We start from the raw sequence: 24,084 nt of genomic DNA on the forward strand, positions 1-24,084 counted from the left end.
AGGAAAGGGGGCTCTAGCATAAGACAACCCCATAACTTGTATTTGCCTTATAGTCTTCGACACTATGGTTCTTTACTCTTTCATAAGGGGGGAGACATACTTCTCCCTTACGAGTAACCCCAGAAGACTGACTCTGATCTTGCTGTTCCATAATTCTGATCAGACATCAGTGGCTGGATTTCCTTCTTCACTCTTAGCACCAGATTCCTCCCGCCAATCAGTGAGTCTTTGTATTGTAAAGAACCGAGGGTTTGTATATTGTATAGGAATATATCACAATTTTTTAAAGTAAATTGTCTTTATCCTAACTATACAAACCTGAGGTCCTTTACACTGTGCCCATCTCGTGCCAGCCCTCAATCTGCCACTTGGGCCTTGAGCAAATTGGAATGTTAAGGTTCGGTCGGGAGAGACTCCCAACGACTTGACCATAAGTTAACTACCAAACTGCCTTGTTTTAGGATTTCAGCGCCTGTGTCCAGGCTTCGCCTTAAGTAATTCCTGTTGTTAAGGATCTGAGGTTTGTATAGTTAGGAATCAGTACATGGTTAAGGGGTCCCTGTCATGTGAGAAAAAATCAAGATATTGAAATTTGCTGAGGATCTGATGTGAGTGCCATTAATTACAGTGAGACCAGGAGTAGATATGGGGTGAGTGAGAAAGTATTTGATTTTTATTCTACAAAGAACTTGTTGTGCCCTTGGTTGTGTATTTAGAAATATGTTGCGTGTGTAGTACTATGTTATGGGGAGTTAAGGCCATAGTGGGTTCTAAGGAAAATATTTGCCTAACTGAATTAGCACTTGACTAACCACATTAAGTGAACAAATCTGTTGAATGTATAATATACAAGTGGTTTCTACTTTTGAAAAATGTTAGAATTATTCTGATTTTTAGTAAGAGAGGTTTGCTTTAGTGCTAATTAGTGATTTTCTTAATATGTACATACATTTTTGTTTGCCAGAAACTGGGTTTCAGTTTGTGAATTTGGCATTATTTTTATTTCAATTCTTCCTAATTTTATTTTTAAGTACTGTTACATTTTTATGTCATTAGTTTGTTCATGAAACTTACCTGTCAGATATATATATAGCTGTATTTTCCGAAGTCCGACAGAAATTAAAAAACTTACGACACACGTAGTGGGAGTCAGGTGGTTAGTACCCATTCCCGCCGCTGGGAGGCGGGTATCAGGAATCATTCCCATTTTCTATTCATAATTTTTCTGTCGCCGGTGTTGTAAACACAGTTTTCAGCACCTCCGTCTTGAATTTAGGAAACTTGGCTACTATAAGTACCCCTTTTTGATTTTTTGGTATCTTGACTTTTGGATCGGTGGCTAGGCACACGTTAATTGTGGATTTGATTGATTTTGGCTTGATTTCTCTTTAAATAAGATGTCTGGTTCTAGTTCGGCTAGCGCCAGGTTTTGTACCAAGAGTGATTGTCGAGGTAGGCTACTGAAAGCATCAGTAGACCCTCATACTTTGTGTAAGAGTTGCAGAGAGCATGATTGCATGTATGAAAGTCGCTGCAAGGAATGTGAGTGTCTTTCTGATTCTGGATGGAGAGCGTATGAGTCCTATCTGCGTAAGCTTGAACGGGATAGGTTAAGGAGGTCTTCCTCCAGGAGCGTTTCAGGTAAACGGCAGGAAGTTCATGTTTCTCCTACTAACCCTCCTTTAATCACTACTCCTAACCCTGTAGTGTTGCCTTCGGGCCCTGAAACAGTGTCTGTAGAGGGTAATACCCTTACACTTATCTTAGAGTCGATTCGTAATTTAGAATCTAAAGTGCTCGCCTTAGAAGGCAAAAGTGAAGGTGCAAAGTGCAGTGACAGTGCTCCTTCGTTGGTGGAGGGTGCGTCAGATCGGCCCCATTTCGCCTCTAGGCCTAGACCGCTGCCGGACTCCCAGGTTTCAGGGAGAGGGCATGTCGAAAAGCCGCAGGAGGGTTACGGGGAACGCCCACCGATCTGACGTGCCTTCGGCAGTATCTGTTGACGTTACACAGACTGCCAAGGAGCGTGCGCGTGCACGCCTCCTGAAAGAGTGTTTCTCTTCTTCAGAGGCTTCCTCCCCGCACAAGGGGTGGAGCTCTCATTCTATTTCACGCCCGCTGAAAAGGAGCGTTGGTGATCGTGACGCTTCACGTCCAGTTTTGGCTCTCGAGAGGCGATCATCGCCTGAGAGTGTGTTCGCAGCCTTCCCGCCACAGAAGAAGCGTAAGGAGTCATCGGATGATGACTTTGTTGAGCGCCCCAGTCGCTCTCGAGCGCGTGCTACGGCAGTTTCTGGGAGAAGGAAGAAGGCGTCCCCTCGCCCCTCGCCTTCTCACAGGATCAGCCCGTCACCTGACAAGGAATCCTCTCCTACTGAGAAGATCCTGCGCTCTTTGCAGCAACAGCTTGCTGATGCTCTTGCTAAGAAAGGGATGCAACCACGTCCCAGGAGAAAGGATGACCGTCTGCCTGTGAAGAGATCTAGAAGGTCTCCCTCTCCTTCTCCTCGCTCATCTATCTCTCCACTTTCTTCGCCTGCTAGAGTTCGTGCGACTCCCCAGCGGCTCTCTGGAGGACGTGAAGAGGTTTTTGCTCGCTCGGCGCATGAAGCGGTATTACCCGCTCGTAAGCTTGCGGTGCGAGAGCTCGATACTTGCGTGAACGCTTCGGTGCAAGTTCACGTTCCTGACGCTCGGTCGGAAGCCAAGCGAACGCCAGTGGCATCTAAGAGTGCACCAGCGGAAGCAGAGCGCGCACGAGATGTTAAGCGCGCCTTAGTAAATGTCATTCGCACGCCAGTGGACGCCAAGCGTGCGCCAGCGGACGCCAGCAGCGCGCGGGTGGACGCCAATCCCGCGCTAGTTGCAGCCAGGCGTGCGCCAGTGGACGCCAGGTATGCGCCAGTGGACGCCAGGTGTGCGCCAGTGGACGCCAGGTGTGCGCCAGCGGACGCTCGGGTGGACGAAGATGTGGAGTTTCGTCGCCTCCCACCTGTTTGTGATGAGACTTTGCAAGTTGCTCCGGGTCTTAGAGATACGACCGGAGTTTCTATTAATGAGTCAGCTTTACCTTCCACTTCACAGTGGAAACTTAGACCAGATAGTCTTGGTCCAGCCTATTTGCCTCCAACTTCACCTGTGTCGGAAGCAGAGGTTAGTGACGCTTCGGTTGAAGGGGATGATGAGAAACCTTTGGCGGCAGTCTCTTCCGACTACCAGGTTTTGACCCGCCTTCTTCAATCAGAGTTTGGAGAGACGTTTCACCCGGAAGCTCCTCGCTCTCCTCCTTCACAACTTTCTTCGTCCAAGATCAACAAGGTCTCGGCATTCGTCAGGATGAAGAAGTCCCTTTCAACTAAGAGGGCTCTTCGTAAGGTCCATGACTGGATGGAGAAAAGGAAGTCTCAGGGAAAGACTTCTTTTGCCCTGCCACCTTCGAGACTTAGTGGGAAGGCTGGCATTTGGTATGAGACGGGAGAAGACGTAGGTATTAGACTTCCCTCGTCAGCCCAAGGAGACTTCGCCAGCATTGTGGATGCCTCGAGGAGGTCTCACCTGTCCTCTTCGAAAGTTTCATGGTCTACTACGGAAATGGACTACCACCTTAAAGGCCTCTTTCGGACGTTAGAGGTCTTCAACTTTCTAGATTGGTGTTTGGGAGTTCTGGATGCCAAGTCTAGGAGTTCCGACTCGATTAGTCTGGGGGAGCTGTCCAGCGTAATGTCGTGCATGGACAAGGCCGTCAGAGATGGTTCGGAGGAGCTTACAGCTCACTTTTGCACAGGGCTCTTGAAGAAGAGATCCCTGTTTTGCAATTTTACAGCGAAATCTGTTTCTCCGTCACAGAAAGCAGACTTGCTCTTCGCTCCTTTTTCGGATCATCTCTTCCCCCAGGCTATGATAAAAGACATTGCGACCAGTCTACAGGAGAAGGCCACGCAAGATCTCCTCGCACAATCTTCAAGGAGACCTGCGGTTCCTTCGTCCTCGGGAGTTTCGATTCTCAAGAAATCGAAGCCCTTTCGAGGTAGTTCTTCCTCGAGACCAGCCCCTCGAGGAAGAGGCACTTCCAGAGGCAGAGCCACGGCGCTGGCCAAGAACAAGAAGTGAAGCAGAAGTCCTTCAGTCACCGGTTGGAGCCAGGCTTCAGCTTTTTGCGCAAGCCTGGGAAGAGAGAGGTGCGGACAAATGGTCCGTGGACATCTTAAAGAAGGGTTACCGGATCCCGTTCCTGAAACCACCCCCGCTGTCTACGACACCCAGGGACATGTCTCCTTCCTATCGGGGAGAAAAGCAACAAGTGCTTTACGATATGTTAGATCAGATGATCGTGAAACACGCCGTAGAACAGGTCTCCGACTTGAATTCCCCCGGATTTTACAACAGACTGTTCCTGGTGCCAAAGCAGTCGGGGGAATGGCGACCGGTACTCGATGTCAGCAACCTGAACCTCTTTGTCATCAAGCAGAGGTTCAAGATGGAGACACCTCAGTCAGTGATGGGAGCCTTGAGACCGGGGGATTGGATGGCTTCACTAGATCTCCAGGACGCGTATTTCCACGTCCCCATCCACCCCCAGTCCAGGAAATACCTGCGGTTTGTCCTGAAAGGAAAAGTGTTTCAATTCAGGGCTCTCTGCTTTGGACTCAGCACTGCTCCCATGGTATTCACCCTACTGATGAAGAACATTGCGAGGTGGCTTCATCTTTCCAATGTCAGGATCTCTCTCTACCTGGACGACTGGCTCGTACGAGCCTCCTCGAAAGACCGGTGTCTGGAGGACCTTCACACGACTTTGTCGTTAACGAAGTCCCTGGGGCTTCTGGGAACCTGAGAAAAGTCACATCTGACCCCTTCTCAGTCTTTAGTCTATCTGGGGATTCAGATGGACTCAGTGGCTTTTCGGGCTTTTCCGTCCAGGGGCGACAACTAGATTGCCTAAGCAAAGTGTCAACCTTTCTGGGGAAGGAATCATGCTCGGTGAGGGAATGGATGAGTCTGCTGGGGACCATTTCCTCACTGGAGAAGTTTGTTTCCCTAGGGAGGTTGCACCTCAGACCTCTTCAATTCTTCCTTGCCGACAATTGGAAGCACCAAAACACTTTGGATTCGATTCTGGTGTTATCAGAAGAGGTAAAGGAACACCTAAGATGGTGGACCGACCCTTTGAAGCTCGCAGAGGGTCTTTCCCTCAAGCTTCAGAACCCCGACCTAGTGTTGTTTTCCGACGCGTCTTCCACGGGGTGGGGAGCAACACTGGGGGGGAAGGAAGTGTCAGGCACCTGGAGAGGGGAACAGGTGTCCTGGCACATAAACCTCAAGGAGCTGGCAGCAGTTCATCTGGCGCTCCAGTTCTTTCAGAACGAAGTCTCCGGCAATGTGGTGCAGATCAACTCGGACAACACCACAGCCCTGGCATACCTCAAGAAACAGGGAGGAACCCACTCTCGATCCCTGTTCTTCCTTGCAAAGGAGATCCTGTTATGGGCGAAGGCACACGACGTCTCTATACTGACGAGATTCATATCAGGGGTAGAAAACGTCCGTGCAGATCTGCTCAGTCGACAAGGTCAACTTCTGCCGACGGAGTGGACCCTTCATCAGGAAATATGCCAGAGGTTGTGGAAGTTATGGGGATGTCCTCTCGTAGACATCTTCGCAACTTCCAGGACAACGAGACTCCCGCTGTACTGCTCACCAGTCTAGACCCAGGAGCAGTAGCAGTAGACGCCTTCTTTGGGACTGGACGGGACTAGACGTATATGCCTTTCCCCCGTTCAAGATCCTAGGGGAAGTAATAAGAAAATTTGCGGCATCAGAGGGAACGAGGATGACTCTCATCGCCCCCTTCTGGCCAGCGACCGACTGGTTCACAGAGGTCATGTCCTTTCTTGTAGACTTTCCGAGGACTCTGCCTCCAAGGATAGATCTACTCAAACAGCCCCACTTCGAGAGGTATCACAAAAACCTCCCCGCTCTGAGTCTGACTGCGTTCAGACTATCCAGAAGTTGGCCAGAGCGAGGGGTTTTTCAAGACCAGTGGCGAAAGCAATCGCAACGGCAAGAAGACCTTCTTCTATTGCCGTATACCAATCCAAGTGGGCTGTTTTCCGGAGCTGGTGCAGGAAGAAAGACATTTCCTCCACCTCTACCTCTGTGAGCCAGATCGCAGACTTCCTTCTCTACTTGAGAAATGAAGTTCGCTTAGCGGTGCCTACGATAAAAGGCTACAGAAGTGTGCTTTCTGTAGTCTTTAGGCATAGAGGACTGGACTTAGCCAACAACAGAGACCTTCATGATCTTCTTAAGTCTTTCGAGACTTCGAAGGTACCTCAACCAAGAGTCCCTTCTTGGAATTTAGACATTGTTCTAAAGTTTTTGATGTCCAGTAATTTTGAACCTCTCAACTTAGCTTCGCTTAGAAACCTTACAAGGAAGACACTTTTTCTAACTGCTCTGGCGACGGCGAAGAGAGTTAGTGAGATCCAGGCTATAAGCAAGCATGTTGGGTTTAAGAACTCTGATGCGGTTTGTTCTTTAAGCCCTATGTTCTTAGCAAAGAACGAAAACCCGTCCAACCTTGGCCCAAGACATTTGAAATCAAGGGTTTGACAGAGATCGTGGGTAATGAGCCAGAGAGAGTCCTGTGCCCTGTCAGGGCTCTCAAATTCTATTTAGACAGAACGAAGGACTGTAGAGGACCTTCGGGCAACTTGTGGTGCTCGGTTAAGAAGCCCGATCTTCCCATGTCAAAGAACGCGCTTTCTTTCTTCTTGAGAGACACCATTAAGGAAGCTCATTCCACATATGTAGTGATAGTGACATGAAGCTTTTGAAAGTGAATGCCCACGAGGTGAGGGCTATTTCGACCTCGATAGCCTTTCACAGAAATATGGCACTCAGTGACATTTTGAGTGCCACATATTGGCGGAGCAACTCGGTGTTCGCTTCACACTACCTGCGGGAGGTGAAAGCGACATACGAACATTGCTCGTCGCTTGGACCATACGTCGCTGCAGACACTGTTTTGGGGGCAGGAGGTAGCACTCATCCTTTCCTTTAGTGGTTAGATGAGCTTTTAATTGTGTGTGTTTTTTGGTTGTGGGGTTGACCGCCCGAGGCGGATCTCCCTTCTTTAGTCTAGTTTAGTGGTATACCTTTGGTAGACTAGGCCAGGTGGTTTTTTACTTCGTTGCCCTCATTGTATGGTCAATGGTCTAGTCACATCGTGGTCACGCCCCCGTTGACAGATCATCTTGAGTGCACCAGCTATATAGGTCTCTACCTCGCTGGCAACTCTAATAGCACAAACAGACTTACGCGGCAGTAACCACGAAGTCAGCTATGCTAACAGGTAAGGAATCAAGATATCATTTATCTGCATATATATGTTTCCTAAAATCTTCTATTCTGTCTACTCCCACCACCAAAGGTGGGATTCAGCTATATATATCTGACAGGTAAGTTTCATGAACAAAATGATATTGTAATGATACAATTAAGTTTGTTCATACTTACCTGGCAGATATATATAATTAAGTACCCACCCACCTCCCCTCAGGAGACAGTGGAAATAAAAATTATGAATAGAAAATGGGAATGATTCCTGATACCCGCCTCCCAGCGGCGGGAATGGGTACTAACCACCTGACTCCCACTACGTGTGTCGTAAGTTTTTTAATTTCTGTCGGACTTCGGAAAATACAGCTATATATATATCTGCCAGGTAAGTATGAACAAACTTAATTGTATCATTACAATATCATATTCAGTTGATGATATAGAATTATTTGTTCTTAATTCATTCTCCTCAGGGGCCCAAGGCTAACAAAGGCATATCGGGTGAAAGTTGGAAGAATATCTTAAAAAACTATGTTTCAGGTGTGATAGTATTGTTCAGGTAAGTTGGGTAAGTTGAAATGCCTTATACTTTACCCTTTTTTTATCATATGTTCTTTGTTATAAAAGTTTCTCTTACCTTAGGTTGCTGTATTTGCTCATTTATTGATATTTTTTTCCAGGAGCCAAGAATTACATATGTTTAAGACTTCATAACAATTAAGGAAACAATTGCAATAAAGTAATACAAATTGAAAGATGAATGTGTTTGAGTACACTTTTATTAAGTCAGTGGAAAGAAATCGCCTTAGATTCAGTCAGGTGTAGAAAAAAGCTAAAGAATTAACTTTGCCGGAATTTGTAATGTAGTTTTGAATATTTTCCTTATTTATGTAAAGTGGAAATGCATATTGTGTGAAAAGAAGATATACTTTGTTGCATCTGTATTTAATTGTGAAAAGCATTGTTTGGTTATTTCATATATTAGATTGTAAGTATACGTTTAATATGCTTAATATCAGTCGTCAGTGCTTTGTTGGTTCAGTAATTGGTCAAACATGTCATAGGAGATATTGCCCAGGCAAGACGTCCTGCGGATCTCCAAGAGTCGTCGGGGTCTCCAAGCCACTTAAGTATTCTTTTCATCTAAAAGTTCTTTTAGGAGGTATGCATGTCCAAGGATAAGGAGAATTTCATGCGGTGTCCATTAGATGGGGGTTATGAAGTAGGAATTGTGCTAATGCCGATCTCAGACAATTCAGGCTAGGAATAACAAGTCTGCCATTTGAATTACATAATAGTAAGTTCACATCATTTATAGATTCATTATGTACACAATGCAGTACAATGTATTAAGTGTTATTTAGAATGAGTGAAGTAACCTGGGTGCCATAGTACTATAGAACTTAGGCTATGATTAGGTTATTTAGTACATTTCAGTTCATTTTAGGCTATACAATCTCTCATGATTTGAAACACTACTTATTTCAACGTAGCAGGTCAGAATAAAATGATGCCATGACCAGGATTTGAATCTAGTGCACTGAAATTGCCTGCTAAAGGTAGTGTAAAATTGCCCAAATTAGACCTCAGACATTTTGCTGATGATGTATTGGAATGGAATTCACTTAGGGAACTGTTTGAAGTATCAGTACACTCACATACTGACTTTTTAGAGTACAGGCGGTCCCCGGGTTACGACGGGGGTTCCGTTCTTAAGACGCGTCGTAAGCCGGAACATCATCAAAAATCCTAAGAAAACCTTACTTTTAATGCTTTGGGTGCATTGAAAACTATGTAAACTGCATTCTTATGGCATTTTTCATCAAAAAAACTTCAAATATTGATTATTTTGCATTTTTGGTGTCATATTTCATCTCCTAGATGAGCGTTGTAGGCCTCGTAACCCTGGAACATGCGTCGTAACCCTGGAAATAACATCTATTGACAAGCGTCGTAACCTCGGAGTGTCGTAAGCCGAGACCGTCGTAACCCGGGGACTGCCTGTATACAAAAGTTTTCCTATTTGAAGGGCCAATTGGAAGGTGAGGCTTTGGAACTAATATCTAGTTTTAAATTAGGTGATTAATATTTGCAATCATTGGACTTGTTAGAAGAAACCTATGACAGGAAAGATGAAATCAAATTGCATTTAGTTAAAAAATTCTTCGAGACTGAGACTCCTAACGAAAATGCAGAATTGCTACAAAGATTCAGAGTGCAATTTGAATGCTGCCTAAGATCATTGGAGAGTGACAGTTGGAATTGAGTGAGCTGTATAACATAGTGCTGTACACCAAACTACTTAGTAGTGTAAGTGAAATAATAAAATGAATTGGGAAGATTGGGTTAAATTTAACGCCTTTAAAATATATCTTGAACGAGAAATACACAATTTGAGGGCTTTTCTATAGAGTGAACCAGTGAAAGCTAATACATTAACCACAGTTTTTATATATATGTAATTTATCAAATGATTATACGTACTGCTTACAGTTCACTCGCTGGCAGCTTAAAATTATAGAATCGCAGTAGTGCTAGTTATGTTGTTGGTGCAGGTATCGCCCCGCCCACTTACGGGGTAAGAGAGGAATATCTTCAGCAAGTCGTCAGTTGTTTATTGCCAGCTGTCGACTATACGCCTAATTGACAGCGTACTCAAAGGGATCGGAGAGAGTTTTGGCTTTAGCCAAAGGAGTAGAAGTGCTCATCAACAAGAAAGTCATTGAAGAAGTAACAGACAAGAACTCCCCTGGCTTTTACAACAGACTCTTCGTAGTCCCCAAAGCATCGGGGGCCTGGAGGCCTGTATTAGACGTGAGTGCATTGAACATTTTCGTTCAAAAGACGAAGTTTCTGATGGAAACCAGTCAGTCGGTGATGTCAGCCCTTCAACTGAATGACTGGATGGTGTCTCTCGACATGAAGGACGCATACTTTCATGTCCCCATGCATCAGGAATCCAAGAAGTTTCTGAGGTTCATCTTCAAAAGGAGGATGTTCCAGTACACACCCTCTGCTTTGGACTATCTACAGCTCCCCAAGTATTCACTCGAATTCTTGCTCCTCTGGGAATTTGGCTGCACCCAATGGGAATAAATGCAGCATTTTACTTAGACGACTGGCTTCTGAGGTCAAAATCCAGTCATCAGTGTGTGAAGGACTTGCAAATGACATTGAACCTGACTCAGCAATTGGGAATTCAGATAAACATCGAGAAGTCAGTTGTCTCCGACAGAGGATTCCCTATTTAGGGATGATTCTAAACAGTCTAGCTTTTCAGGTTTTTCTCTCCCCAAAGAGGATAGAATCATGTCTCAACAGTCCAAGAGTTCCTAGTACGTCCATCGTGCTTGGCACGGGACCCTCACGTCGGTGGAAGGTTTTGTAAGCTTAGGTCGCCTCCACATGGGACCGCTCCAGTTCTTCTTAAGAGCAAACTGGAACCAGAAGACTCAACCAGACTCGCTGGTCTTTCCTGTGACAGAAGAAATAATAACTGATCTTCGATGGACCTACACATAAATGTCAAAGAGTTGAAAGCGATTCTTTTGGGAATGTAAGCTTTTGCCCCTCTATTTGCTGGAAGAAAGGTGGTGATCATCTCGGACAACACGGCTCTTTCAAACATCAGGAAACAGGGAGGGACTAATTCCTTTTCCCTCTACAAAGTAGCAGAAGTTCTTCTCCTCTGGGCAAACAAACATGAAATTTCGCTCTTCCTGAGGTTTGTACAGGGGAAGATGAAAGTCTGTCCACGGAATGGACACTAAATGAGAAAGTATATCAAGATCTGTGGAATTTGTGGGGAAAGCCATTGATAGATCTTTTCGCCACATCAAGAAAACAATTGTCTCCCGATTTTCTGTTCCCCGGTTCCGGACCCACAAGCATGGAGAACAGATGCTATGCTCCTGAATTGGACAGGCCTCGACGTTTATGCATTTCCCTTTCGAAATGTTGAGAGAAGTCATAAACAAGATTCAGTCGCACCAGAATGTGACGATGACTCTAGTTGCTCCATTCTGGCTCAGGAAAGAATGGTTCCGGGACTTACTAGAGCTTCTAGTGGACGTCCCAAGGCTCCTTCCACAAAGTCCACATCTGCTCAAACAACCCCACTTCGACCGGTATCACCAAAGATTATCTGTGCTGACTCTGACAGGATTCAGACTGTCAGGAACCTTGTCAGAGCAAAAGGTTTTGCGCAAAAAGCAGCAGAAGCTATTGCGAGATGTAGAAGAAGCTCTTCTGCAAAGCTCTACCAATCAAAGTGGACAATCTTTAGGCAATGGTGTAGACAAAATCGCATCTCTTTTTCTAGAACCACTATAGCTGAAATCGCAGATTTCCGTTTATACCTGAAGGACTAGAAAGCTTTCGACATCCACGATTAAAGGTTATAGATCAATGCTGTCATCAGTTTTTAAACATACAGGCCTCGACGTCTTGAAAGACCAGAACATCTGTGACCTGGTCAAGTCGTTCGAGTCTTCTAAAACAGCTAAATCAGAGTTGGTCGACTGGAACTTGGATGTGGTGCTGAACTGGCTTTCCAGTCCCCAGTTTGAGCTGCTTAATGCGTCTTCCTTAAGGAATCTTACAAAGAAGACTCATTTTCTTGTCGCTTTAACCACAGCAGGCAGGATAAGCGAAGCGCAAGCGATGAGCAAACAAGTAGGTATCGCACAAAATAACGCTGTGTGCTCTTATATAAAGGAGTTCCTTGCAAAGAACGAGGACACTTCGAACCCCTGGCCTCAATCTTTTATTATCGAGAACTTGACGGACATAGTGGGATCGGAAGATAAGGAACGGTCTTCATGTCCTGTCAGAGCAATTAAACACTATTTGTGTAGGACAGAAAAGTTGAGAGGAAACTCAGATCCTATCTGGTGTTCAGTGAGAGATCCCTCACGTCCTCTTTCTAAGAAAGCTATTTTGTTATTCTTGAGGAGTGATTTCAGAAGCTCACACTCAAATACAAGATTAGACTCTTCGGGTACTGAAGGTAAAAGCACAAGAGATTCGTGCAGTTGCAACTTCATTGGTTTTTAGATATAACATGTCAATATCCTCCATTCTGCAATCGCCGTTTTGGAGGTTGAAATAGGTGTTCGCGTCACATTATCTGAAAAATGTAGAGACCATTTTTGAAAATTGTTCCAGACTGGGACCGTTGTCGGTGATGGGCATGGTGGTTGGAAAGGAAGCATAGGGGGAGCTGTTTTCCCTCTACTATCTCCTCGCCTTGGTTTTTAAGGTTGTCGAGTTGTTGGGAAGCCTGGGGGTACACCACCTGGAGTACCCTCCTGTTTTTTGTTATGGTTAGGGTATGGTAATGGTTTTTAGTGTAGGTGATACTTCTGTGGTTTATCTGGTCTTAGCCCAGGGCAAGGGCAAAATTTTAATTTTGTTAACCATCGGTGAACCTCTATGGTTACAAAATCCCACCATTAGTAGGGACGACCCTGGCCACTACTGCCAAGTCTCCTACAAGTGATGAGAGCGCCAACCAGAGGCAGTGTTCACCTGCAGCTACTCTCACTAGGTAAGGTACTGCAAACATTATTTATAATGTGAGCACATTATTGCTGTCTTTTCATAAGCAGTTCATATACCCACCATCCGGGTAATGTGGATTCAGCTATGTAATTGTTGGCAAATCATTTATGTGAAAATTATATTTGTATTATAAAATAAGGTTTCACATATACTTACCAAACAATTACATAATCAGAGCCCTCCCTCCTCCTCACAGATGGATGTTGCGGCTCAACAAATTGAGGGTAGTTAGCTCAGCAGTACCGGGTATTCCCGAAAGTGGGCGGGACCTGTATCACCTTCATGAACGATAACAGTGCCGTCGGCGCCAGGAAATTTGAATTTTCGACTGCCAGGTAAGAAAGCTTACAGTGTAATTGTTTGGTAAGTATATGTGAAACCTTATTTTATAATAAAAATATCATATTTCCTCTTTTTCTCCCTTTTCATTTTCATCCTCCAAGATATAACTACCCTTTCGACCAAACCCTTCTTAGTATTTATGGTCTTCCATATTTTTTCAGTTACTTCCTTTAACACTTTATCCCCAACCTTGTAACTTTCAAATCTTCCGTTAACTTGTCTCCACATCTCCTGGTCCTCTTCACTTAAACTTAATCTTGCCTTTACAAATCTAATAATTCATTATATATTCACTTGGAGGTATGCCAGTGCTTACCTAACCACAAATCCCATTCATTCTCTCTTTCAGTCATCAGTTCTAATGGCTCTCTCTGTGGCAGAATCAAAGCTAACAACTAAGCAAGCAAAGCACCCCACAGTTACATTAATCGTACCGACTCTCAAAAAGACCCACAGCCACACTTTCCCCTCTACATTACTTTATTCGACAGAACAATTAGTTCACCAACAGAAACATGCAGAAATTTCACACACTCGTACTCACCACCAACGACTGACTTCAGGGCAAGATAATGTGTTGTCCGCTGGATACAGTTGTCGAGACACAACGACCACTAGGAATCACAACACAAAACAACCAACTGAGCACTACAACCATACAACAACTCAACAGCACAACAAATCACCGTGCAGACAAACAACAACCTTACAAGTCCACATACAATCACTCACAAACAACACCAAGAAATCACAACAGCTCACCAACAACAACACTCGACAACTCATATACATCTCAACAGAAACTCACAAGCTCAACAACCTTCCAACACATAAGCACAACAACCTTCCAGCACCAGCACAACAACCTTCAAACATACAACATCAACAACAACTCAATAACTCCAGAAATACACAATACAACTGACGATCAGTACTATCCAAGACTGCTGCCAAAAAAGTCTGTCCAGTACAGACACCGGTCCAAGACTGACTCGCAACCTCGCCGGCAGACAACCCAAAATGATCGTCCAACAAGCAAACCATCACTAACTATCCGCTCACCACTTACACACTTTCTCTCAACAGCTCGCTCATTCACACTCTTCATAAAAACACACACACTTACACACTACCATACAGGAACACCAAACACAAACACGACACACCACACTCTCAAAAATGCTTAAACTCTCAATTATTCCCGACCGTTACAAGCAACCCAACGACACTCTCACTCAATATCTCTGTCCCGCAACCCTCGAAGACGTCAAATGCAACTACCATATCACTCCTCCATATTACCTCCCCTGTTACACTTGACAGCGTCTCCTTACACTCACAACACCCACACTAAATTGCCTTTCGCAACACCCAAGGATGCTCGGATGCTGGCCTCCTAAATCTTGTTTGAGGCCCTTCATACACTTTCAGTCGCATCACCATTCGCTTCTTCCAAACCACTTTCTTCCAGACTCACATTATCTCCCTGGCTACTGTCCTCCAAAATCCCATTCACTATCTCATCTACCCCTTTTAACTCCTGCCCGAATATCTCTCGTAACTCTGCCGCCAAATCACTCGGCTCACTTACACTCCTGCCAAACTCCCAAAGAGACTCATTCACACTGCCAACCACGTCCTTACCGCTTAATTCCCTTCCTGCTGAAATCTCACTAAACCCTGACAATTCAAACCCACACACACTATACATATCATTCATTCCCTCACAACTATCTGAATTACACGTTTTATCAACCATTTGCACTCTAGCATTAACACCTTTGTTATGCAGTTCACACTTCTTCCTTTCATTCACTTTCTTTACCTTCATCCACTTTCTTTCATACTCGACCAACATTAACTGCCGATCTCCCAGACCCATTTGCTCACTGATGCTCAGGTCACAATTATTCACTTTCAACCTCTCACTCGTCGCATTCCAGTGAACATACTGTCGCATACTAGAGGACCCACCCAACTGAATCCCCTTAATACCAAGTTTCCCAAATTCCCAGCCTGACTCATCCTCTTTTGCCTACACACACCAGCCACATGACCTTCCATTCCACATTCAGCACACTTCGCTCGTGGTTTTTTTACACATTCTTCTCTCAATTACCGTAAATCAGATTCACACAGGTACCCCGACATCCACTCGCTATGTACCCTACCCGTCCACACCTGTTACACTTAATATCCCTATCTTTCTTACACTCGCTCACAAAGTGGCCTGTTTTGCCCACACACAAAGCACACTCCTAACGCCCACCAAACACTGCTGCTCTCACTCACAACCAACTGACCCTACTCTTCCGACACTTGCACTCCTATCTCTTTTAGGGCTAACTATACTCACGTTACTTGCTCTAATGCTCCTGTCAACCACTCGCTCTGCCATTCGCCTCGGGCCTTCTAGAACTGCCTCCCTATAGCTCTTAAACTTTGCTACACTCTCAGCTACTTCAGCCCTAACACTAACACTTCTACTCTCTTTCATACACCTATCTAACTCATAATCCTTTACTATTTCTAAAATGTCGTTCCACATCACCCTTTCTTTCATCCAACTCATTTTTACCTTACGGTTTAGATTCATAAACTTGTATACGCTCTCTGGTACAGTCACTAGTAACTTTCGCGCTAACTCCTTACATTCATTTATCCCTTCATCCCCAAACTTTTTCTTAGCTAATGTTTCCAACCTGCACATGTACATTGACAATGACTTACCAACATTCATTCGTGCCCCTCCAAAATCATGCTTTCTCCTATAACTAACACTACTCTTTATCCTCTCTGCTGTTCCACATATGGCACATTCCCTACACTCATCATTACCCCATACATACTCAACAGAAATCCTGTCAAGAAGTTACCTAACTCTCTTGCCCAAACTCTCTTGTTATCTCCATACTTAGTAACACAATACTTCTCATCTCATACTCTAAAAAAGTTCCCTATGTCCTTACTACCATATTCCTCGTACTTCTCACATCGGGGTACCTCTCTCATATAAGTACACCACCTTTTGCACTTCCTGTTCACTCTCACTCTTCACTTTCGTTACTTCCATTCTGACCTTTCTTACCCTCTTCTGAATATAATGAATCTACTTCCATACTCACATCCATACTTTTAGTCATATCTTTCTTACCCTTCTTCTTCCTACTTACTAATTCCCACTTACTACTATCTAAATCAGTCTCATCCTGCACCTTACTCTCAACTCTATTGTCATCTTCATTCATTCTCTTCATATCTTACCCACCTTCCTTACTAATCTTCTTCCCTTTAGCCCTTTCCTTACTCTCAACTGCCTTCTTACCCTTCTGCTGTGATCTATCCCTATTCTGTACCTTCTGTTTCTTCTCCTCATTTACCACAACAGTATCACTTTCCTCACTCACACTTTCATTCACTTGTTCTTTCACTTTCGTAATCACTCCTGGCCATCACAAGACCCAGGAGACCTACCTCTTCTTACAGCTCTCTCTCCAAAAAAACCTTTTCATTATATCCTTCATCATCTCTTGCACATCACTCATCATCGATCCCAACTTTTCATCCACCTTCTCATTTCCACTTTCGCACTCCTTAGATTCCTCTCATTTCCTCTAACTTGCTCTTCAGCTCCTCACACTCTACCCTCAACCTCTCATTCTCTACTCCCAATTGTCCTCTCACCTCTCTCTCCAACCTCAACTCCTTCTCCAGCCTCTCCACTTCAGTTAAACCTTCCATACTCATTTTCCTTCACCAATCATACAACCCACCACACCAACCGTCCTGCAGCTGCCACACCAGCAGCCCCACGTTGAGCCAATAAATAATGTGGCGGGATCACAAGCTAAAAAAACAAAAACTCTCAAAACACATGTACTTACCATATACTTGACACACTCAGGGCGAGGAGCTGCACTGTCCGCTGGATACGGCCGTCGTAACACAATATACGAGCAACCAAACAAGGACAACAACCACATAACAATTCAATAACTATACAAAAAAAAAAAAACCACTCCACAAACAATCACTAATAACATAAAAAAAATAATACGACAAGTCAATATACCACCTACAACTCACCAACAGCAACACTTAACAACTCAACTCCAACAACTCAACTACAGGCAGCCCTTGGTTAACAGCGGCATCAGTTAATGGCTATCTGGTTTTACGGCGCTTGTCTAACGACGCTGTTAATGGGATTTTCGGTGTCGATCTCTAGTTAGCAGCGCTGATATCTGGTTAATAGCAGCTCCAATCTCTGGTTGACGGCGCCGATGTTCAGTTAGATGCGCCGTTAAGCAGGTTTTTAGTGCTGTTATTGCCGATTTTTGGTTAGCAGCAGAACTCACAAGCACAATAAGTGCAACAACATGGGCACAACAACCTTCAAACGCACAATATCAACAATAATTATAACAACAATTTCAAAAACACACAAAATAACTGACCATCAATAACATTCAAGACTGCTCCCAAAAAACCGACTCTTCACCACAGGCTCTCTCTCTCTCTCTCTCTCTCTCTCTCTCTCTCTCTCTCTCTCTCCTCCTCTCTCTCTCGCTCTCTCTCTCTCTCTCTCTCTCTCTCTCTCTCTCTCTCAAAGACGTTGTCTAATGGAACAAAGAGATCGTTCCTCCATAGAGTGAAGAAGTACTCATAAAAAATGTTTAAAGTTAAAGTTAATGGTTTCAGTCTTCCATCAGGCTAATGCCTCTCAGACAGACGTCAGCCACCTAACCCCAACCCCCTGCCATGGCATCACTCATGGTAGTAACAGCTTATTAGACAGTCTCAATATTCATCCCTTGATGGGAGGCGAATGCTGGCCTGAGAATTACGGGACCAGCATGTTACCAACTGTACTAGCCAGAGGCCAGTGTACTATAATTAAAATTGTAATAGTGTACACCTTTGAATGGTGTTCATCATGTAAATTTAAAATCATAAATATAATGGTGTAAAGGTTTGGCTGGGTGGATCTTATATTCTTGGAAAAATTTATGCTGCATTCCTGAAACTCATACTTTCATACATTCATTCTTCCCTGTCATAATATACTTAGCTATAGACTCCGTCGTCCCCGATAGAAATTCGAATTTCGCGGCACACGCTACAGGTAGGTAGGTCAGGTGATCTACCGGCCTGCCGCTGGGTGGCAGGAATAGGAACTATTACCTTCTAAGGACAGATTTTTCTCTATCATTTGGACTGTAAAAACCATACGTTTACGGTTCCTCCTGATTTGATTTTCGTGTTTCATCGCCATCGATCTTCTGGGCTGTCTTTTGCAGGGAAGTACTGGGTCTTTGGTTCGACATACGCTTTTATTAACTTTTTAATGAATTTCGCTTCGAAATTTCGAAGAAAATACTAAGTGAAACTACCGAAATCATCGGTAGACACTCACATAGTTTGCCATAAAGAGAATTATTAATATTTATTCATTATTACATGTAATAAAGGTTACAACTTTATTAAGGAAATATTAAACTCTAATTTCCTACTTTAAGAAGTCAGAAAAGCATATAACTAGATACGCTTACTTTATAAGCTTTAATAGCGTTTGTGCTAACGAGCAGTTAGAGTATTAGCAGTACTAGTAGTTGTTGCATCCTCATCACCTTCTTACTCCTCAGAAACTACAAATTTATATATGCAAATTGAAGATAAATGGATAGCTCAAATGCAAGCTTTTAAAAGGTAAGAAGTGAATATAGTGTTCCCCCATTGCAATGGAGGGTGCGTCTGATCGGCTCTGTCTCGCTCCCAGGTCTAGACCTCTTCCAAGCTCACAAGCCCAGAGGAGAAGGAATGTCGACAACCGCAGGGGGTTTCAGAGAATCCCCACCGATCAGGCGTCCCCTCGGCAGGTTCTGTAGAACGTCCCAGACTGCAAGTTCGCCATTGGAAAGGCGTCCTAATGTAATGTGTTCCCCTTATTATTATCGTGTTGACGGATAAGGAGAAGAAAGTTTCAACGGCGTAGATTCAATGAAGATGCAAGATAATCTCGTCGTAGATATCGGAACCTCAGAGAGATATCTTTCGATAACAGTTGCGGTAGAGGCATTGCCCTATCCTGTTTTCGTCCCCCGTACAAATAGACGGAGGCTCTATCCCATGGGGTTTGAAAGAGTTATTTCAACAAATTCCTCATCGGTACATTTATATGAAAATATATCTATTCGGAGAAGAACGAATTAGATATTAAAGAATATATGTTGATCGAATGAATTATGGATCTCGGTTAATGATTAAACATACATATATAATTTTTAAGCTTCTAGCTCCTCGGACATGAAGCGCCTGAAACGCCTGAAACAAGGCTCGAGGCGCCTGAAGAGCATGGAACGAGGCGCAAAGCGCCTGAAGAGCCTGAAATGAGGTGCAAAGCGCCTGAAGAGGCTGAAATGAGGCGCAAAGCGCCTAAAGAGCCTGAAATGAGGCCTCAAAGCGCCCTAAAGAGCCTGCCAACTCGGAGGGCGCAAAGCTCCTGAAGAGCCTGAAGAGAGGCGAAAAAGCGTCGGAGGCTCCTCAAAGGAGTCGCAAATCGCCTGAACCTGAAAAGGCTCCTGAAACAGGCTCGGAATGCCTGAAGCGCCTGAAACGAGGGTGAAAAAGCGCCCTGGAGCGCTTGACTTTGAAGCGCCTGAAATGAAACAAGGCTAAAAGCGCCTGAGGCGCCTGAAATGAGGCGCAAAGCGCCTGGAGCGCCTGAAACGAGGCGCAAGGCTTCTGAAGCGCCTCAGATGAGGCGCAAAGCGCCTGAAAGCCTCAAGCGCCTGAAGCGCCTGAAACGAGGAGCAAAGCGCCTGAGATGAGGCGCTAAGCGCCTGAAGCTATAAACCAGGATCTTCATCGGATATGGAGTTAGATCCTGATTCTGCGTAAGGTGAAAGACATTCGAGGATTTCTCCTGATAAGGACGGGAGTTGTTGCACAGGCGGCCGTCGCCCTTCTCAGGATAGTCTTAATGCAAGTAATGGCAAGAGCAAGATCGGTTTTTTTTCCTGGCGGGGACTCAAGATGTCGCACAGGCGGCCGTAGCCCTTGTCAGGTTAGAATCGGTACTGCTAAAAGCCCTTCACCTTACGGAAGGAGGCGCTCTCCTCCGGTTGCTCATTCTTCTCCCAACTTGATGGACAGGAAATGGAAGATAGATCGAAATTGGAAGCCAATAAGGGAGCAGGTCTCTCAGTTTATAAGACCTTAGCGACCTTTTTTTTATTCTTGAAAAAAAAAAAAAAAATTAGTTCATTACTAATAAGACGATATTAAAATCTTCCTCCTTCTAAAATAATGCAACCAACCATTTACAGAAAGAGTGGCAATCGTTTGCAAATTGAACAAGGTTCGTACGAGCTCTCATTCATTGATTAGAGGCTCTTCCAGATAATAGAGGCGTAGAATACGGCCTTATCTCCAAGAGAATAAAAACAATTTGAGGGATTCTCTTCGATCCGAGAGTTTTTCATTGCGATCTCTTTCGACTAATGCTAATTCGTGTTTATTGACGAAAAGAACGGAGAGGGCAAAATTTCCATTCTCTCTCCGCATCGGAGAGGAAAGAAAGTAGTAGGAAGACTTGCTGCATACGACTGCTGAATGACAAGTCATATACGCATACCATAGTTGCCTTTGTGGTTCGCTGCGAAATTATCTATATCCTTACAGGATTTTCCTGGTAAGGACTTCGCTTAAAAAGTTTGTTACGACAATACCTACTCAGCTTCGGTATTTAACAAAGGTTGTTTGGCTTAAATTGGCATTATTGAGAGCTTCCTTAGGCTCGGGAATAATTTTATTATATTCCTTCATTAAATGAAGTAACTGGCAACTCACGATGAATGCAGCCAGGCAGCGAGGAGACGGCCGGGGGTGGGGTCATTGTAAGGTTAAGGCCAATACAGTACCATCCAGGTCGGGCTCGGTCATTAGCAGTCGGTTGCATCTCTCTCTCCAACGGGATCGAATGGTTAACCTTATATTCCCCTACAATCATGGACTTAGTCTCGAATGGAGGGGATAGTTAAGCTAACATAGATAAAATATTGTCTGCCTTTTGCTAAGGAGCTTTCAATAAGAAAGATATTATAACCTTTCAATGCTGTTTACCGTAGGGAACATTATTAAAGGATTCTAACACAGCAGAACATGTTATATTTTATTAATGCTCTCATGCTTACGAAAGCATGGCTTATTAGAATACATGCTTAGTGAGAAGATGGATGTAGTAGAGAATTCACTTTAAGACTACTGTATGGTCAAGTCTTTCGAGAAACGCACACAACCTTTTTAGAATCAGATATTACTCAAGAGAAGATGGATGAGTGGAATGGGAAACATTCTCTTCGTGGCAGAAATGGTTTCCCTGAATAGAATATATCTACGTATGTAAGACTTTTTCCTACTAAGAACGGAATTAACATGTGTAAGGATGTCGGGTACCATAAAGGCACAGATGTTCTGGCACATAACATAAAGAGTATTAGAAGAAAGCGCCGGTCTGAAGCGCCAACCTGGCGCAATGCGCCAGCCTGGCGCAATGAGCCAAGAGCACCATCCAAGATATTTTCTCGTTTTAGCGAGTTATTAACATAAGAGTCCAGTAGCCTCTCAGACAGCTCGCTCGGTAACGGCAGATTGGTTCCTGATTCGTTACCCATTTAATCACCTTAGGCCAATTCCACGACTCTCTCATATCGCAAAGAGCATTGGGAATCTCTTTTTTTCGCTCCTGTTTCGCATTAACAAAGAGAACCTATTGGAAAAAGAGGTTCGATGCAAGATTTTGCATGTCCGTGAGAACCTTCTCGATCAACGATAATAACTGTTAACGTATGTTTAACATTTATTGCAAAGAGTTGTGAGAACCTACGGAAAGTCTTCTTCATAGATCTCTTAGCAAGGTAGAAGACGAACAGGCTTCCTGTAGACTGCTTCCTTTTCCTTGAACCAAGAGAGGTAGCAATATACACCATCTTTATTTTATAGAAAGGGGAATAAACTTTAGTTTTTTTTTCCCGAAATACAAATGCTTTACAAAATTAAGATAAAGGACGTCAAAGAAAGAGAGGATAATACTTTATGCCTCATTTTGGCCTTAGAGAGGTTGGATTCACAGAGGTCACGTTCTTCTCACAGCATGTTTTGGAAGTCTTTTCCAAGACAGTCTGAATATTCTATAAGCATCTATTACAAATGGACCTTAACAACCTCTCCACTCTGAGTCAGTCTTCGGGCAGACTGACCAGAAGTGGACATGAATGAGAGGATTTTCAAGGTGAATGACAATAGTCATAGCCAGGACATAGAATTGCTGCAGATCGTGTTTGATGAAGAGGAACTGTCCTCTTCCGATACCTCTGTGAACCGCATATAGGTTTTTTCTTCCTTTTCAGAAGGAAGAATCAACTTTATATATATCTGCTTATCAAAGAGCACAGTAAAAGGCTATACTCTGTCTATACAAGGGAGGAATTAGAGATAGCAGAGGATTAAGATCTTCGGGATCTGATACGATACCTCAATACGACAAGAGTAGGATATCATGTACTTCGAATGGGATCTTTTGTGGCTTCAGATTCCGTGTTCCGACAAGATGGAACTGCTCCTCATCAAACTTCTTTGAGAAATTTTAATGAGGGAATTCTTTGTTTTCTCTTGGCCCTTAACTACCAAGAAGACAAGTGAATTTTTTGTGCATTGAATCTCGCATCAGATTTAATGGAGACTCGGCAATGGGTTCTTGCCAGCATAGTATGTCTGGCAAGAGAACTAAAACCCATCTATTCCTGACTCAAACGATTTCAGATAGAAGTTTCGTTGTCCAGGCATGGTACTTACATTTTCACCTACATAAGAAGAGATGGTTTAAACATTTTTTGCCTACAAAGTCTTTGGGATGCGATGAGGGTTCGAAAATGCTTCCCAGAAGGTATTCAGAGAGATACAATAAAGAGCTAGAAATCAGAATCCTCCCAATTTCAGCTCGGAGTCTCCTTCGACTTCCAAGCCCCTTCCCTTCCCTTCGGACAAGGATAGGGAAGATTCTGCAACGAGGAACTTCATCAGCCAGTAAGAAGAGATCCGTAGCAACGGAAGGATTCAAGAAGGATCCTCCTTGGAGGAAGACTCTTATCTCTCGTACTGTTAGATGTCCTATCGTCTAATGGATGTAGTTTACTACAATCACCTTCCCTTGCCTGAGAGGCCAGAAGCTCAAAGTGGAAGAATTTCTTCCTACCTTCTCCAATCTCCTGATAAACCATTGTGGAGGTTCAGGACTTTAGGACAATGTAGTGCCAACCAGGCGCCAAATGCCAAAAACAGGCGTAAAAAAACGCCAGAGGCAGACAGTTTCAAGGAACACTGTCATTGTCTGAGAAGAGAAAGAGGGGGCCTCCAACCTAGCGCAGATGCGCTGGAGGCGAACAAGTCAGGACAGATAAGAGTGTCTGATGTGGGCATCGCCAGACATCCTTGGACCTCTACCAAGCTCGAAGCTCCAGCAAGTGGAGAGGAGTCAGCCAGGGGCCAGACGCCAAATAGTGCCAGTCTGGAGCCAGGCGCGAAGCTACTTCCAGGCACGAGGCGCCAGCCCTGAGGTCAGGCGAAAAAGCACCTTCCAGGAGCTAGGCGGCCAACCAAGTGTCAGGCAGGCGCGAGGCGCCAGCCAGGCTCGAGGCTCCAGCCAGGCTCGAGGCTCCAACCAGACTCGAGGTGCCACCCAGGCGCAAGCCAGGCTCTAGGCTTCATCCAGAAAAGATCCATTTCAAAGGAAGCCCTGGTCTTCTTTGAAATAAGTGTGATCGCTAAAAGCACTTCATG

General features: G+C 44.3%; 1 protein-coding gene across 1 annotated transcript in view; it reads left to right on the forward strand.

Moving 5' to 3' along the window:
- LOC135203571 (organic cation transporter protein-like) overlaps positions 1–24,084 on the forward strand; it is a 235,013-nt gene that overhangs the window by 135,525 nt on the left and 75,404 nt on the right. The window contains 1 exon segment of the mRNA XM_064233321.1: positions 7,815–7,900. Within this exon segment, the coding sequence (XP_064089391.1) occupies positions 7,815–7,900 (86 nt within the window).

This window comes from Macrobrachium nipponense, chromosome 36 (assembly GCF_015104395.2).
Source record: "Macrobrachium nipponense isolate FS-2020 chromosome 36, ASM1510439v2, whole genome shotgun sequence".
NCBI classification, from domain to species: Eukaryota; Metazoa; Arthropoda; class Malacostraca; order Decapoda; family Palaemonidae; genus Macrobrachium; species Macrobrachium nipponense.